The 18,059-nt window shown below is 36.1% G+C and overlaps 4 protein-coding genes across 14 annotated transcripts in view; 2 read left to right on the forward strand and 2 right to left on the reverse strand.

The window, feature by feature from the left end:
• The first annotated feature begins 371 nt into the window (after positions 1-371).
• Positions 372-7,344, forward strand: Zdhhc8 (zinc finger DHHC-type containing 8). Of its 2 annotated transcripts, none has more exons than XM_072895663.1 (9): positions 372-856; positions 1,007-1,131; positions 1,249-1,406; positions 1,498-1,670; positions 1,764-1,976; positions 2,044-2,188; positions 2,821-3,035; positions 3,125-3,301; positions 4,438-7,344. In XM_072895663.1, the coding sequence occupies exons 1-9, from the start codon at positions 765-767 to the stop codon at positions 5,150-5,152; spliced, it is 2,013 nt and encodes a 670-aa protein (XP_072751764.1). In that variant the 5' UTR covers positions 372-764; the 3' UTR covers positions 5,153-7,344. The 2 variants fall into 2 exon arrangements, with proteins under 2 accessions (XP_072751764.1, XP_072751765.1); XM_072895664.1 differs by having other exon boundaries at positions 1,764-1,958.
• Positions 7,199-10,656, reverse strand: LOC140667583 (DNA primase large subunit). Of its 2 annotated transcripts, XM_072895665.1 has the most exons (8): positions 10,601-10,656; positions 9,849-10,017; positions 9,370-9,707; positions 9,067-9,294; positions 8,835-8,984; positions 8,350-8,728; positions 8,110-8,265; positions 7,199-8,031 (listed from the first exon to the last, which is right to left on the reverse strand). In XM_072895665.1, exons 2-8 carry the CDS (start codon positions 10,000-10,002, stop codon positions 8,000-8,002), a joined length of 1,437 nt encoding a protein of 478 aa, XP_072751766.1. In that variant the 5' UTR covers positions 10,003-10,017; positions 10,601-10,656; the 3' UTR covers positions 7,199-7,999. The 2 variants fall into 2 exon arrangements, with proteins under 2 accessions (XP_072751766.1, XP_072751767.1); XM_072895666.1 differs by lacking the exons at positions 7,199-8,031; positions 10,601-10,656 and having other exon boundaries at positions 8,114-8,236; positions 9,849-10,312.
• A 328-nt stretch (positions 10,657-10,984) lies between these two features.
• Positions 10,985-13,164, forward strand: LOC140668043 (uncharacterized). Of its 2 annotated transcripts, none has more exons than XM_072896592.1 (6): positions 10,985-11,014; positions 11,281-11,344; positions 11,435-11,563; positions 11,651-11,947; positions 12,030-12,277; positions 12,343-13,164. In XM_072896592.1, coding segments are annotated over exons 2-6 (963 nt in total). In that variant the 5' UTR covers positions 10,985-11,014; positions 11,281-11,342; the 3' UTR covers positions 12,630-13,164. The 2 variants fall into 2 exon arrangements, with proteins under 2 accessions (XP_072752693.1, XP_072752692.1); XM_072896591.1 differs by having other exon boundaries at positions 11,002-11,049.
• Positions 13,165-13,355: 191 nt separating this feature from the next.
• Tay (tay bridge kinase) overlaps positions 13,356-18,059 on the reverse strand; it is a 29,851-nt gene continuing 25,147 nt past the window's right edge. The window contains exons 9-16 of one of the 8 annotated variants that reach the window (XM_072896578.1): positions 17,791-18,029; positions 17,567-17,677; positions 17,255-17,472; positions 16,942-17,171; positions 16,693-16,857; positions 16,311-16,599; positions 16,031-16,169; positions 13,356-15,909 (exon numbers count right to left, since the gene is read on the reverse strand). In XM_072896578.1, the coding sequence (XP_072752679.1) occupies positions 14,907-15,909; positions 16,031-16,169; positions 16,311-16,599; positions 16,693-16,857; positions 16,942-17,171; positions 17,255-17,472; positions 17,567-17,677; positions 17,791-18,029 (2,394 nt within the window). In that variant the 3' untranslated portion in view covers positions 13,356-14,906. Of the gene's footprint in view, positions 15,910-16,030; positions 16,170-16,310; positions 16,600-16,692; positions 16,858-16,941; positions 17,172-17,254; positions 17,476-17,566; positions 17,681-17,790; positions 18,030-18,059 lie in introns of all 8 variants that reach the window. The other 7 variants (XM_072896577.1, XM_072896576.1, XM_072896581.1 and 4 more) reach the window with 7 other exon arrangements.

The following is an 18,059-nucleotide window of genomic DNA, read 5'->3' on the forward strand; positions in this document are numbered from 1 at the left end:
AATGGTGCAACAAGGACAGAAATAGTTTATATCGAAACCAGTAAGGTGTTCAACATTGACATTTCGTTCATAAAATTCCGAAAATTTATTATGAGAACGTATGAGAACTTTACACGAACTTTGTACGAGGAAAGAAAAATATATATGCAAAAAATAAAATTTATAATTACACAAGTAATTATAGACAATTCTGTCATTATTATATAATTTTATTTATACATATGACACATCAAAATTTTGATCAAACAAAATTAATCGGAGCAATATGTACATCGAGCTTGAAAAGAGATGTTTGGAATCACATGTGCGCTTACGTGTAAATGCGGCTTAAAGTTACAGTCAATCTGATCTCGGCTGGGTAGTGGGTAGTGGTTAGTGATTGGCGAGAGAGCGACGGGGATGAGAAGGGAGATTGACACGCGCGCTGTCGCGCGAGCGCGAGATTCAGCGAGATGCATTGCTATATATGTATGTCACGAATCACGAAGGTGGTGTGCTCGGAGATCCGTTGTATGTTGTACGCTGGAGTCGTTAAATATTTAACAACACCACGGATGTTTTTACCGGAATGACGCGCGAGTGACGACCCCATGTGTCGCGGACGTTTCGACGGCAGCTAGACGGCTGCGCGGCCGTGCTCGGCACGGCTCGGGACGAGTCGCAAATAAAGCGATGTGGACGCGGCCATGTTTCCCGCTAGCAGAAATCTTATCCATTAATAATTCGCGTTAATCGTGCTGATCACGAATCGTGGAGCGTGCAGGATGCCGAAATGCGACGTGAAGACAAGATATCTGCCAGCTACGTTCGCGTGGACGGTCCTACTCGGCACCACGGCACTCTTCTTCATCTTCCCGTAAGTTGTCGTCGCGCGAGTCACGTCTGTCAGAGTTCCGATATGGGAGCCTCTCCGCGCCTATTCTTTTTTTCTTTTTTTTTTCCCCCCTTTTACCCTGTCACTGCCGAGAGTATCAATTTACATTCGCTGTCGTTTGCGTTCACGCAGGTGCTCGAACTATTATGTTACTCGATGGGGCTTGTGGGTACCGGCTCTGCAAGGAGTCATCACCTTCTTCGTGGTGATAAACTTCTCACTGGCGACCTTCATGGATCCCGGTGTTATACCGAAAGGTATGCAGAGTTATATTTGATATATCTCTGTAATGAGTTATTACCATTATTACCATATGTGACAAATGATGGATACAGAGTAATCCTTTTTTTTTTTTTTTCTTTTCTTTACTAAAGCACCTCCTGACGAAGAGCGAGAGGATGATTTTCGAGCTCCTTTGTACAAGAGCGTCGAGATCAATGGCATTACTGTACGTATGAAGTGGTGCGTTACTTGCAAGTTTTATCGACCTCCACGTTGCTCGCATTGCAGTGTCTGTAATCATTGTATCGAGGTATATTTCTCTTTTGTTTGTTTAACATTTATTGAGAAACGAATGGTTTGTTTAAATATTTATATATATATATATATATATTTTTTTTTAGACATTCGACCATCACTGCCCTTGGGTGAACAACTGCATTGGTAGGAGGAATTATAGATACTTCTTCTTTTTTCTTCTATCGCTCAGTTGTCATATGCTCAGTATATTTGGGCTTTGTTTATATTATGTACTGGAACATAAACAACAACTGAGTGAAGTTAATACTATTGTTGCGTATCCTTTATAGAAAATAATTTTTAAAGGAATAGTACAAATTACATGTAAAACTAACATCTCGATTTTATGAGATCCTTAACTTTAATACAGACTTGTACTCATGGGAGTGGTAGTGCTCTTATTCATTCCAATCTTTGGACTGACTGGCTTTCATGTAGTCCTCGTTTCTCGAGGGCGAACCACTAATGAACAGGTAACAGGCAAATTTAATGGGGGCTACAATCCTTTTTCACGTGGTTGTCTACGCAATTGCTGTTATACACAGTTTGGACCACAATACCCAAGGTATTGCAAGGAGCCAAGGTATTGTAAAATTAATTTTCTGTGCAAAAGTTACTTTGTAATAATGCATTTTCTCTATATTTTGCAGTTTACTTAAGCCTGATAAATATTCAGGAAAGCGACGTGGAGCATGTGCATCAGAGATATCTACTATAGGCAGTGAGAACCAGGTAAAGACCTACATGGATAGCAGCAATGGTGTTAGAAATGCCAGTTCAAATGCTTACAATAAGGTAAGAGCTAGTGCAGTTTTGGTTTTTTTTTTTTTTTTTTTTTTTTTTTTATTTACTTTGTGTATAAAATGACTCTAATTCAGAATGTTTGGAGTTGAACTATTATCATCGTAACTCGTATTACTTTTTTATTATTTATTTAGCGTATTTATAAACACACGGACAATTTTAAAAGCCTACTGAACACTCTCTTCTGCTTATATGCAGTTTTGAAGCATGTTATTAGGCATGGCTAGTAGTATAGTGTTACTATTGTTAGTAAGTGTATTTCTAAATAATCTTGTTTGCAAGTTGTTTCTTATAGTATTAGCGCTTTTTAGTATTATATTTTGGTGTTTTATTATAAAATTATTATATTATATAAACATTAATATACAAACATTTTTATACATCTTTTTTATAATATCTGTAGAGTATGAGTTACAGTATGATACCTCTTCTATCAGTTCCATTCAATCCAGAGTTTTGAAATGTCTTCACTGACTTTCAATGGCTTACACATATCCCATCTCCCTCCTACAAACTGATCCTAATATTCATAGAAAATGTGTAACGTATACATTATAATACCCTTTTGTTTGAGATATCTCTTTTGAGATGAAATGAATAACATGTTGCTTTCCTCTTTACAGTTATCTCCTGGACGAGATGGATCTGATACGGATATGGAACCAACGGCGTCTCAGTCTGCGGACTGTGAACCTACGCCCCCGTTACAAAGACACGGTTCCAAAAGCAATTTCTTCCTGCCACCTGTGGAGAACAATGAATCTCCCAGGCATCCTCCTCCATCGCAGCTTCGCCATCCAATACATTATCCTAGAGGTAGTCCACATCCGAGGCCAAGGTACTTACGATAAACACAGGCTGATACCCGTACGATAAATATAGACTGATACGTTTTTTCGTGATATTCACGTTATTCGTTATTTGCAGAGGGATGAATGGATCTCGAAGTCATACACCCGATCCGTTATCACCGGAGACGAGTGGTTCGCCCGCCACAGTTCCCCAACGTGGTCAAGGTCCAGGTGGCGCCAGTCCGACGATGCAACAACGCATCAAAGCTATTGGAGTACCTACTCCACTTGCCATATCCAGTCCTATACGAAGGTACATTTTACTTTATATATTTAAAAAAAACAAAATATATATATAAATATATATATATATATATATATATATATATATATATATATATATATAGCTTGATTTAGCCTGGAAAAAAATGTCTTCTAATTGTAATGTAAACATATTTACATGTGATACAAAAATAACAAAGTTGTCTTTTAATCAAGTGCTTATACTTGGTCAGCTCTTGAAATATTTGAATACTTGCATTATAATTTCTAATGTACTATACTTTTAATTATACTTGTATACATCTTTTTCGATTTTCGCGATATATTGCGATTTTCACATTGCACAAAATTATCTCAATGTAGAGAGCAAGAGGGAAGCGCCACACTAGTAATAGTTACATTGCATCTCTTGAGCACGCTGCCAATATACAAAATGAACGATATTCCTCTTATTAATATCCTCTTTGCTATACCCTTTAATACGATGTCGGCCTGTTTTGTCAAGATGTCCTTATGTTCCTTACTGTCAAACACCTCACTCTTGCTCTTCTTTTTCCTTTTCTGTTCACCATTATTTTCACCTTCCGAATGACGAAGGAACGTGTCAAAAAGGAAAATTACGCAATGTAGCTTACAATAATATTGTAGAGGATTAGTCTCTGCATGTACATACTACAAGATATATGGTATATAGATAAGTTTGTGTCCCACTGCAGGGGGTGGTAACTGCAAGGAGCTGCTTTCTACCATCATGTTGCAACCTACTGCAGGTAAACACGAACTTCATCCTACGAGGACATACCGTAGTTTAAAATTATGCTTTCTTGCATATATTATATCTTTGTATATATAGAAAAAACATATGGTTAAAAAATATATACTGTTGCACACATACACGCACTCCCACATAGACGTACACAAACATATATATTTCCTAGATTTGCTATCTTTTACGTTTCTTGAATAGATGCTAATTTCTTAACAGGAATGATGCGCTGCTCTCTCTCCTGTATGTCTCGCCAGAGCCGTATTTGTATGGCTACAATGCTCAAGCACTCGCATATTCATCTTGGTTCACTGTACTGTGCATTTGTCGATTACTCGAAAACATTTTGCGTTTCTGATGAGATCTCGGAGAAACCTAAGATACGCTGTGTTTGTTTACAGATCAAATCCAGGTACACCGACGCAGGTTCGTCGGCCGGATTTCATAGGCGTCAATGAAGCGCCGACGTATTATGATATACAACAGGGAAACAATACACAAGGAATAAGCGTTGCCGGTACCGTTGTTACTGGCTATAGTCCGCAGCGGCGTTTCCTCTCGGAAAGCGAGCTTGTGCGACAGGGCACTGATCATCCGTACTCGAGAACCAATAACACAACGGTCGACAACATACGCGAATTGGCGGGTTCACCGCAGCGCGGTGTTTACATGTGGAAAGACAACTCACCTGGCAGCTACCCTACTGCCGTCAGTGGAGGAGCAATGACCGGTGCTTCTCATCAGTCGCCCTCCCAACGGCCGCCCCCGCCTTACGACTACTATCGCTCGAATCCCACAAGCCCGACAACTCAACAGTATACCACGAACGCACCCAGAGCGGCGTATCATCCAGCTGTGAGGGGTGGAGTGCCAGTCTTCCCGCCACATCAGTCGCCGCAGATCAAGCGGAAAGCGACTACCATGGCAACACCCACCACACCAACTTCATCGGGAGACGCTCGGCGTCGACCGATGTCCTTCGTCAGAGCCCTCGAGATGACTGACTCGATGGAAATGGTCTCGGCGCCTAATGACCCAAGATCGTCGCAAAGACCGACGACACCGACACCGGACCGGGCGAGCGTATACGACATGAACTATGAGATATCCGTATAGCCCAGCTTTTCCGTCTCCGTACCATCCTGCGGCTGGACGGAGATTCTACGAGAGCCGCCGAGCAGTCTACGCATCTCACGCTCCAACGAGGAAAGAATGTACAGTACCGTTTACGAGATATCCGTCTGAATTCTTCCGCGATCGATACATTTAGGTCGCGCTTAACATAAGCGTTAAATTAAAACGCAAACCGTGACTGTTCTTTTATTATCGCCGTGGGATTGTCATTATTCTTGGAACTTACCGCAGTAATCAGGCTACATCAGGCAATTGTACATCTGGATAAATCACTGTCAGTGACGTGTGCGTGTGTGTCTATGTGTGTGTGTGTGTGTATGTGTGCGCACGAATTTTGTGATTGACAGTATATATATGTAGCATATATATATATATATATATATATATATATATATATAGCATTCACTCGGCAAGAAAGTCAGTTCATCGACATATTTGCTGACAAGCGGTTTATTGTGTGAATTTATATAAAACAAAGTAAATATATGCGATAAATCTTTGTTTTTCTGATTCTTCCTTCGGCATTGGAATCTTATAATATAATGACAGTAGAAAACTTGCATTTTACACAAAAACGTACCAACATGCAAGTATACTGTCGCATTCTGTAATATTATCGATTTAGTCGTTGTTGAGGGAAAAAAAATAGATTCCAAATGCATAGCAGCAGAATATGTCCGTTATGTCAACAATAACAGTGTTCGGTCTGACTAACGATCCGAATTAGCGAGTCATGAAAGCGAGTCAACGAAAGTATATCCCGAGCGTACAGAGGTTAACCTTTATTGGAAACATCACCGATAAATCGGCCCTCTCGCTTGACAGAAGCAATATTTTTTAGTACACGTTTAAGGTCAGTTTAGATTTTTATACAATGACATTACAACTCATCCTCATAAACCATGCGATATTAATCCAATATCCAATGTCATCTTTTACGTTTTCTTTTTTTTTATCTATATCTTCATTCTATATCTCTATAAGTGAATGATTTGATAAATGAGAGAAACGTTAGGGATCACACTTTATTAAATCCTTATTAGCTCTTCAGATACCAGAAAAGTCCGTCTCCATTAAAAAAATAAAAAAAAAGGAGTTACATAAGCAACTTACGTCATTATCGGGATGAATAACAAATTCTGTGTAAAATAATCGTGGAATATGTAGTAAATTTTTAATATACATATTTAACAATATTTATACGCGTAAATGATAAAAAGAATACAAGACTTTATATAATTTGACCTGTTTGTTATAAATGATTTTATGGATGTGCCCATTAACATATTTTATTTCTATATAAAAGGTTTGTGAAAAGAATACGAGTGTAAAAATAATGTATGAATGAGTGGATTGCATTTTCAGAAGAGTGGAAAGTATATATATACACACAGTCCTAGTTTCTCAAATGTATGCAGGGGTGGCTGTTCATATGCGCGTGAATATAAAAAATAAAAACTATTTTAATTTTGTTAAAAAGAAAAAAAATTGTAATATATACACATTGCATAAATCATTGCTGCATCCATTGCTACTGTTAAATTTATAATGCACCCTGCTTTTTAAATTGCATGATGGTTTCTCTATTGTATATGTGTGTGAGAAGCCAATATTATATCGGTTATATTAAATTGATACAAGCTGCAACGTGATATTAATTGAATTTTGCGCACGCACTCGTTTTACGATGAATTTGTGCGGAATCGACTTGGTGTTACACACAACACATATCATTTCGACACGTCAAACATCGAATATTTTAGATTAAAGAAACTTACATTTGGCATATAATGACTGTTTGAAACAATATTACGAGGATTATAAGCATTTCTTCCACACTTCTGCTGATAACTATATTTAGAATTCATTTAACGCAGAAACTCTTTAGAGATCCTGTTTTCATTAAGATAACAAACTGTGCCAAAAATTTCCCGTACTCTTCAATCATGTAGCTTTGCTTGAAATAGCATTTAACGAGACAACGGTACAACGTTACGAATTGACTAAGGTAATAATGTGTAAGGTATGACGAGTGTTAAGTGTTTATAATTCGGTGTACTTGTACATATAACATTACTTCTCTATCACTTAAATGTACATACATATACCATTCGGTACTTACGTATCGCCGCAGCAATCTACAGAATAAAAGTCATGGAACATAGTAAATTGTACTGTGTTGTATCGTGGCAATATTTTTGATGCAATGTTTTCTATCTTTTTGTTAAGTCTGTTATTTTGTTATGAAAAGATCACACGTTATATATCGTTAAATGCCGCGTTCTTAAACCCAATTAATTTAATTATAAAAATACATAAAAATTATTAAAATATATTTAAACAAAATATTGCATGAATACATTGATGCACATTTTGTACTCTCACGTTTTTTCATAAATTTGAGAACCATTTAAATATATATATATATATATATATATATATATATATATATATATATATATGAATTATCAAATAAACTAAAATTACTATAAACTGTATATGAATTGAAAATAATTTACTATTTTTTCATTGTTAATAAATGTTTATATGAGCGTTCATTTTTATTATGATAATTAAGATGAAGATATGTGAGATTTGAAACTGAAATATTATATTGCTATAAAGACTCACCAAAACACTTATCTGTCTTGAGAAATATTATTCTCAAGATAATAATATTTTAGTTTTAAATAAATCAGCATTTATATATATTTATAATTAGAGATTTATAAAAATTACTATTTGCTCTTTCTCTGTTGATAATACGAAATATAATTTACAAGTCCTAATATTTCCAGCTTCCTTAGATGTTCTTGTTTTGTGTGATAATTAATATGCATCTTCTGTTTCCAGATTCAAACCTTTAATTTTAATGAAACATTAAGTTTTATGTATAGTAATAAATTATTTGATATGTATAAGATAATGTGGAATCTCACCATGATAGGAGGTATGATGTTTTACACTTTCATTAAAATATATATTTGGATGTTTGAACAAAGTGTCATTGAAACAATTATGTTTAATTTCATAATACTTGTTACATGCTGCAGAATATTGGCCATCCTTGGATAAGTTCATTATTGTTAATCTCTCTAGTTTAAATATTAATTAGAGTAGATAAAACAAAAATTTATTGTTCTTGTATGTATATATATTAATGTCTAGTACACACTTACCCAATGCATTGAAACCACAGTCAATAAGTTCATCTTCAAGGATATCTTGCAACATGTGTTTAAAAGGACATCCATGATAATCTCTGGGTCCAACAATTGATTCCATAATTTTTAAACATGTAAAGGGTTGATAATCTCGTCGACTACCTTCCTGCCCGAAGGCAAATCTTACTTGATAGCTATGTTCTTTGTTAAATATAGCCTCGTCCATTATTTTTGTGAACTCGCTCTTCCATAGATTCATTACATCGGACAAAGAAATTCCTATGCCTTTCAGAAACAAACAATATTGTATTCTACCACCATGTGTAAGATGATGATTCTTCCTTAGTGCTTTGTGAAGCACTCTCATACAGAGAGGATAAGAGGTTTCTGAAAGCTATAGTAAAACAAATGTCATTTATAAGAATATTTAACATGTTATAAAATTTAAATATCATGTCATTATTAGTGATAAAATTATCAAACAATGCATATGCATTTACCGTATCCAATCGATCAAGTGAAACACATTGTTGTATCTCTCGATCTTGAACCAGTATAGTATTCTCGATATGAATATTATTTTCTAAATTGGTAAAAATATGAGTGAATCTTTCATCATTATATAAATTAGCTCTATCTTCACGTGCGGCCTACAATGTAATAACATAGAATAGAAAATGACAACAATTGTTAAGAGATTTAGAATAATTATTTTTGTACTTTAAAACTTACTTCAAAATTTGATATTAGATTTCTCTTAAAGTATGGCACAAACACAAATGCTATTTCTCCTTCAGGTACAAAAGCTTCACCATTCATAATAAACACTTTACGTTTTTTAACTAAGCTAATTACATGAGAGAAAAGCACTTTGTAAAATTGTATATTGGCAATGTTACTAATATGTAGAGAAGACATTTTAAGATATTCCTTGATACCTTCTTTTTCATTTTGACTGATCTGTAACAAAATACTATTCATTCAAGATATATAAGAACAAATTTTAAATAATGTAACAGATAATAACCAACATACAGGTGTAAAATTAAAGTTATTAATGCACATAAATTGCTTGATTCCTTCATTATTTAATGAAGAAAATCTCCATTTAAACAATCTTGTTTCTTGCTTAAAAAACCAGCGTTTCTTCAGTGCATTAAAGGCAACCACAGATCTTAATACAAAATGAGATATATGATCTCTTCTTCTGACACGTATATCCTCTTCTGTATGTGATGTACATCCAGAACTATTAATTAGCCTCGCAAATTCATCTATTCCTTCCTTGTATAATTCTTTGACTAAGGCAACTTTGCGTTGCGATACAGACATTTTCAATTTCTGTAAATGTATACGTTCTACCAAAGTAAGAACTATAACACACATAAAAATACATTTTTCTATTAATTATATATATGGGAGAAAATTATTATTACGTTAATATATTAATTATATAGAAATGTGATATATATATATATAAAATAGATATAAGTTAGGAAATGCATTAAATTAACCTTTAAGTCGTGTTTCACATATTTCTTGCAGTTCATCTAGCATTATCTCTCCAAATGGAACATTTTGATACAATTGCAGATCATGAGGATACACATCACCAAGAGTTTTCGGCGAACATTCGATAGGAACTTGAAATTTTGCTTTAGGTAGCATATTTCTTGAATAAAACTTTAACAGAATCCAAAATGAAAAATAAGATAATAAATTAAATAAATAAACTAATCAATTTTTTTTATCGGAACTGACATTTCGCTTGTCATTTAAATTTTCAGCAGGTAAGTATGCTGAAAGCCGATGGTGAAACGAAAATAATCTAGCATCCAATTACATGACTGCTAAGTTGGAAGTGAACTATTCACTCTCTTTTTTCCTTCATAGAGAGGAGAAAAAATACATACTTAACTTTGTTGTGGAAAAATAATGGATTGATTTTAGAAAATGTTACAATTAAAGAAAACTAATGTATTAATATTTAAAGAAAAATAATTTATTAATATCTATATGATATGTATTAAATTTTTAAAAAAAGTAAAGAAATAAGTAATAAAAAAAGGAATATAATTTATATTAAGTTAATTAATTTGTTGAGTTAATTAATGATAATTTATGTATATTCTTTATTCTGCTTTCTTTCTCTTTTTTTTCTTTCAGCTTATTCTTTCATTGTAGAGAAAGAAAAAGTATACTCTGTGTGCATAAAAAAATCAATTAATCACAAAATCTCGAATAAAAGATTTTATATATCACTTGCATTTCAAATATTTCGAATCATTTAATTGACATCCGGGCCAAAATTTTGGTAATCGATCAAATGAAGAGTATTCCTTATCTTTATCATATATAATTGATCTCTGCTATTTGAAGATGCTCCTACACAAGCTAAAAAGAAACGACGGTGATATGGCCAATCAACTTATAGTTTTCCATAAAAGCGAAAGATTAATTGGCCAGCACGTTTTTTCTACACGTAGACCCATCTTGTGTCCATAAACTATATGGTTCTTATTAAGTGGTCGAGGATGCGTTCGTTTGACTGACCAATCAGAACAAAAGATTTCTTTGCTCTGATTGGTCAGTCAAACACTTGGAAGCATTCGCAGCATTAAACGCGAATGAAAGCGAAAATGACAATATTCCCAGAGACTAACGTTGCGACGATCTAGTGGTAATTATATTTACGTTTATGCATGCGAAAAATATGTATGTACATATATATAATTATTTTAATGATGATTTTTTTAATAGCGCGTTGTACAGTTAATTGATCGGTCGGACATTGCTTCGCGATTAACTTTATATATTGCACCGCGGACACCTTACTTTACGAAATACTGATAAAGTACCGCTTGAGAGAACTTCGTACCCCGGTAGTCCGCCATTATCGCCGTTTGCGCGGCGTATGGTCGGCGTATCATTGACTTTTCTTTATAGTTGATCCTGCTTTTCGAGTGATAGCCGAGAGTGCAATTAGAAAAAATTCATCATCATTAATCATGTAAGTAATTCTATTACGCGTGATCGATATCGGCCCCCTTAACTGTGATCATTCGATTTTAACCTTTCATCTGTACTCGTTCATGTTGAGGGCTCGAAGCCGGAAGGATAGCACGGGTAAGAGTGATTCTGAAGCTACAGACAAGGAGAATAAGAAAGAGAGAACCCGAGAAAAGGAACGAAAGAAACGGGCGGCTTCTTCTTCTAGCAGCGGAAGTAGGTTAGTAAAATCAAAAGATACAAATTAAATTGATATGGTTATTGCATAAGTAATGTCTTATTGACATGTATGAAATTTCTTCAATAGCTCGTCAGACAGCAGCTCTGGCTCTTCGAGTTCCAGTAGTGGTAGTAGCTCCAGATCAACTTCCAGTTCCAGTAGCTCGTCTAGCAGTACAGCTAGTTCTTCAGGTAGTTCCAGAGACCGAGGAAGAAAGCGCAGTCGTAGCAAAAGTGTTGATACTTCGCGCAGGCATGATAATAAGGAAAAGGAGAGAGATAAAGAAAGAGAACGAGACAGAGATAGAGATAGAGATCGCGAAAAGGAGAAGAAAAAAGGAAGCAATTCTATTCCTGATAAACCTAAACCTAAAGGACGCTCTAGGTATTATATTTGTTACAAAGTTAATTATAATTCTTTTTCCGGTTAATTGACTGTTATTAATTACGTTCCACGAACTTTGCAGATCTCCTTCCCCAAGAAGAAAACGTAGAGAACGTTCGCCGATTCCTAGACCAACAAAAATACATATTGGCCATCTAACACGAAATGTCACTAAAGAGCATGTCATGGAAATATTTTCGGCATATGGTCAGATAAAGATGGTTGACTTTGCAATGGATAAACTTCATCCTAATCAAGGAAGAGGATTTGCATACGTTGAATTTGACACTGCAGATGAAGCTGAAAATGCTATGAAACATATGGATGGAGGTGAGTGTAAATCACATTCATTCGAATATTATTTCATGTTAACACGCGTTGTCATCTGTTCATAGGACAAATAGATGGTCAAGAAATTACGGCTGCTCCAGTATTATTACCGAAACCTCGACCGTTGATGCGGCGCATGTCTCCTGGTATGGGAAGACGTATGCCACCGCGATGGATAGGCGGTGGCAGAAATACGCCGCCACGTTATCGCAGACGTACTCCACCTATGAATCGCCGCAGAAGTCCACGACCACCACGACGCCGAATAAGAACTCGATCGCGAAGTCCACCGGGAAATCCGCGGCATCGACACCGTCGTTACACGAGATCCAGCACTAGTAGCTCCCGATAGTTGTCCATCGAATGTTGTACATACATTGTACATTTTTTGAACTTGATGACCTCTTTCAAAACATTGTTGTGTGGTCATATTAAATAATACAACTACATCAAATAATATAATAATTACGTCAAATTATAAATGTGTTTACCAATTCATAATAATCATGGACTCGTTTTATGAATATCACAATTTCATGTTTCGTCGAATAAGCACTTTTGAAATATACTGATTTCACACATGTAATGGTGACACATTTTATAGTTAATTAATACCTTAAGTTTTTACAAAAACAATTAATATTTACATTCACTACATCGTCATCAAATGTATGTAAACATTTTTTTATTAGAAATTAGTATAACCGTTCTTTAAAAAAATTAATATTAGCATATATAATTGGTTCTCTTTACTCAGTTATGTCTTAATTATATCGTATGCGCAAAGAATGAATCATGACGTTAAGTCGATTGAATAATAACTTTTTACATATGGATGAATAATAAAGATGGATGTGTGTGAAATAAATTTTTTAAAAATTACACAACCTATTATTAATAATATAAATTATATATATAAATATATATATTAATATATATATATTAATATATATATTAATATATATATTTATTTATATTTATATATCATATAGATTTTTTGTTAATATTAATGTAACGTAAAAGCATTTGACAGGAGAATCTAAGAGAAAAGGTTGGTAAAAAAATATTGAAAACAATGTTGATAGAAACTATGATTATTAGATTCTTTTACAAAGAATCAATTTTAGAAAAAACCTATTCACACAAAATCCTCTTGCTTCACGATATCTACATGAACAAAAATCATTGCATCACATTATAACTTTGTATCGATGAAAAATATCTACAATTTTTAAAGTGTTTGTATAGTTGTTAATTGTATAATACACAATTTTATGGTGGCTTTACAGTATAAATTATAAATGAAATATAGTTTAAGAATTCGATCATATTCAAAAAAGTTCACTATTTTTTTCTTTTTTTGAGGCACCAGGGATATTCTCGAATGTAACCTGGTCCATGGCACAGAACTTTTAAGAGATCTCATATTGGCTTTCTGGTTAGGTAACACAACGACGCATATGGCTGAAAATCAAGAAAATGATCGAAACAGAAAGATAAAATTGTCATGTAAACATATTAAAAAATTAGGCTTTATGAACATATTGTTTGATTAAAGCAACTTTTTGGCACGCACAAGCTGCTATATTGTATTAAGCGTCATCCTGTGTTTTTCAAAAGAATATCTCTAATCACTGTAACTTTATCATGATAGTTTGATTTATTTGCACTTGTCAAATCTCTATTTGTCACGATTTATGCGATAGGAAATTAAAAAATAATTTACTACTCTTGAATCATCTTTCTTTTTATATCACAGGAAAGCACCAGAGTGCTATTGTAGTCAGCATGCAAATGAAAAAAGCACGTGCTGTCGAAAGCCAAAGAACTTTCCGTTTATATGCCCTCTCCCTTCCTCATTTTTTCTCTATCGTTTCTAATATACAAATTAAAATCTAAGTAAAATTTATACATTTGATCATTTTTATATTACATCAATTAAATTAGGGTTCTTATGTCCGCATTCGTACGCCAGCAGCAGTAGAGATTCAAGTTCGTTTATATTCATCGCAATAAATAAATAATTAAATAATTTTTGAGTAATAATAGAGATCCGCTCAACTCTTTCTCTTAACTTGGATTTGCTTTTTTTTCTTTTTTTTACGTAACCATCGTCTTGCATTCTATATTTACTATTTTAATATTACACACGATACTTTTTTAATCTGTACGCATAGTTGTCGTGATTACGGTTTGTGACCACTATAAACAGTCAGATCACTGAAACTGCAAAAATCACAAAACATCAGCAAGATTATTTGTGACACATCAGCGATGCCGTGCGTCTTCCGTAGTTATTTTTCGTGAAACATTCATCATTCGATAACTGCCGTTATCGGTGGTACAACGGCATCATTAGCAAGGCATCTTCGTTATGTTTTCTTGTTTAGTTCTACGCGTTCTCGTAATCTTTTTTTTTTCCCTCTCTCTCGAGATAGCTATAAATATTACATATATAATATCTATATACACTTTCTTTTTTCAGATAACGCGCTTCTTCTCTGTTAGCAAAATATCAGCACCGGGTTCCGAACGCTACAAGGAGAAAGGGGATGGAGAATGGAACCGCTTAGAATGTCGATCCGTCAGTGCGTTCTCTCGCGGAAACTGAGGACGCTGGAACAATATATCATCGGGACTGCGATCCATCGTCCTTCTTGTGAATATCTGCGTGCATGATGGCATTTTCGAGCGAACGCGGTACTCCTGGGCCAGGCCCTGCCCTATGATGCATATGCAAATTGCTGAGCGGACCTGGACTAGGATCCTTACTCCTGAGAGCATTCACCTGTGGAGGAGGATAGCCGGCGTACAGTTTCGCTCGTTCTTCTTCCTCTCTCAATGCTGCTGCTGCCATTAGTGGATTGTATCGTAATTGTTGCAGGGGATCGTACCGGTAATCTCGGAATGGATCGCCCGGCCAAGGAGCTCCTGGTTGACCAGCGGGCGCGGATGGCGGTGGAAAGTGTTGTATAGGATGTGCGCTTAAACTGGGAAGCATGCTACTACGTGGCATAGAATGCGAAGCTGGCATACTATGCGGATGCCTCGAGAGATAAGTATGCGGATGCGGATGATATCTCGGATCGGGCAGTGGATTTGGTCCTGGGGCGGACCCGGTCGTTCCAGGGCCGGGTACCGGTGGTCGTGGAAGCATTACAATCTCGTCGTCTTTGCTGCGTGGTTCCTCTTTTATGCGCACTTCTCCGGTATCCAAAAGTGCCGAGCCGTTCCTGAGCGGCGAACGATCTCGAGAAACAATCATGTGTTGCCGATTTTGGTGAAGTATTCTTTCGCGCTCCATCTCGCGTCTCTCCATCTCACGGCGTTCCTTATCCCGTCTCTCTCGCTCTCGTTCAGCCGCTTCCTGCTGTTTCCTCTTCTCTTCTTTCTCGCGTTCCCGCCTTTCTCTCTCGCGTTGTTCTTCTCTCTCCCTTTCTCTTTCTCTCTCACGTCTGATACGCTCGCGTTCCCGTTCAGCACGTTCGCGTTCCCGTTCGCGCTCTCTTTCCCGTTCGCGTTCACGTTCTCGTTCTTCCAACTCGGCGCGCCTATCTATCGCGGGCGGTTCAACCGGCTTCAAACCCCACGAAACAGTAGTCGGCGGAAATCCAGTAGTAGCACGTTGCAATCTGTAAAAAATTATACATATATTTTTTAATACATTTTTACTTCTTAGACAAGATAAAGATTATGTGTATTTGTGATAAAAAAAAAAAGAACAATAGCTGATTAATATTCTATATAACGTACCCTCGCCATGGATCATGCACCGAACCGAGTCCACCAAGAGGCGGCATTTCTCTTGGCGGAAAGGTTGAAAGACCCGGAAAATTGGGATTCGGCGGACCAAACGTTGAAGGATACCTTCCAAAAGGAGATATTCCTGTTCCTGTACAATATAAAATAATATTATAATTAATACATTAAAGAGGTAATATGATACCCAACAAGTAGCAATCAAGTGCATTTACAAACACGAATATGTATACGTATAAATATGAATAATGATATAAATGTGAATTTTTGTTACCTCTATTACCTAAATGTGAGGCTGGTGTAGATAGAAAACCAACAGGATGAGGTGGGGGTGGTGCAGGATGCGCAGATGGCATGTTAGTGGGAAATGGAGGTGCCATTGATGGTGCACCAAGTCCAAGACCACTGCCTGGTCCCCCTGGATAAAGATGGCCTGGTGGTCTTAATAACTCAGTTTTTGTACTAACAACACTTCCTGCCTTAGCTTCAGCCTGTTGCTTTTGTTGATGATGATAAATTTCCCACGCAATGCGTACATGCATCGCATTCCATTTTCCACTTTTCTAGAGTAAAAAATTAAATCATTAAATTAAGATATACATGTGACGGAATATACAGTATAAAATTTCAGATTTTAGATTTTTGCGTAAATGTACCTTTGGCGCAAATGAAGTTAAATGATTAGGTGGCACAAAGGGTGTCGAAGGCGGACCAATTCCAGGATGAAGAAGACCAGTATTAAAACCGGAATAACCGGTAAGATTTAAATTACCACGAAAAAATGGCGATTCAACTCCTCCCAATTTTGGTATGTCCTTAAACTATATAAGTTTAGACATAAAATTAGTTAGATATAAAAGAAATATAAATTTTTAATTAGTAGATAATAAATATGCTTCTCTTACAATTGGAGGTGGAAAAAGCGTCGTTGCTGCAGCTGGTGGCAACAATGGCGTTGTATGTTGATGTACATGTGTGTGTTGATGCTGATGATGATGCATTTCTGTTCGAAGATATGCCGGTGGACCCAAATTTCCCACTCCAACTCCAACATTTCTGTCCTGAGATGCTAAGAACCTATTGTCAAGTTCTCTCCTCAAAAGATCTGCCTGACCTGAAACATGTGTCACCCCTTCTTTTGGTTAGCGCATTTATCATCTGTGTCTACGTTTATGTAGATACATAATATATTGGAAAAAAATTTGATTATAAACTTACTTGTTTGAAACAGAGACTCCGCAGAAAACGGATTTGGATTGGTTGTCGGTGGAGGAAGTGAAGACAGTGAAGTATGCGGGCTTGAACTTGATACAGGTGGTGGTAAAGGCGCCGCAAACATCGGTGGTGGAAATGTGTGTATACCGAGTGGTACCGGTGGCGGAGTTGGCCTCGGAACGGATGTAGCTGTTGCCGGAGATAGCTGAGATGCTGTGTTGCTGCTATTTTTTATGGAGGTAAAAAATTTTGTATTAATATATTGTTTTATGACACACATTTCACCATTTAGGTAAGCAGTTTAAATTGGCTTACCTAATCCAACTTTGTGGCTTGGTGTATGCAGGTAGACTAGAATTGGCTGGAGAAGAGGTGTTTGGCACACTAACAGGCGTTATGCTGCCACGACTTAGACTACTCACGTTGCTGCTGTAACAAAAACATTACAATTATCATAAAAATTTCTTGTTGTTTCAGAGTCAAGTAACTTTGACCGATGTATCTATAATGATGCAATCGCAAAAAAGAAAATATTTTACCTGTAACTATCTCTTTCCCGATTAGGACTGTGTCCACGTGGAGAATTATTATTTCGTCCAGACAGACTGCAGGCCACCATGTCTCTATGGGCGATAGAATTTGCTGTGGTAACTGTATTAGTTATGGTGGACACACATGTTGTAGTGGCAGCACTCAGTGGAGTATTATTGTGACTTGCAAGGTTATTTCCTATGGTCTGTTTATTTATGTTGGTACAGGGAGAAGCTCTACTTCCTCTCTGAAATACAATTATTACCCTCATTATTAG

This window comes from Anoplolepis gracilipes, chromosome 7 (genome assembly GCF_047496725.1).
Source record: "Anoplolepis gracilipes chromosome 7, ASM4749672v1, whole genome shotgun sequence".
Classification (NCBI taxonomy): Eukaryota; Metazoa; Arthropoda; class Insecta; order Hymenoptera; family Formicidae; genus Anoplolepis; species Anoplolepis gracilipes.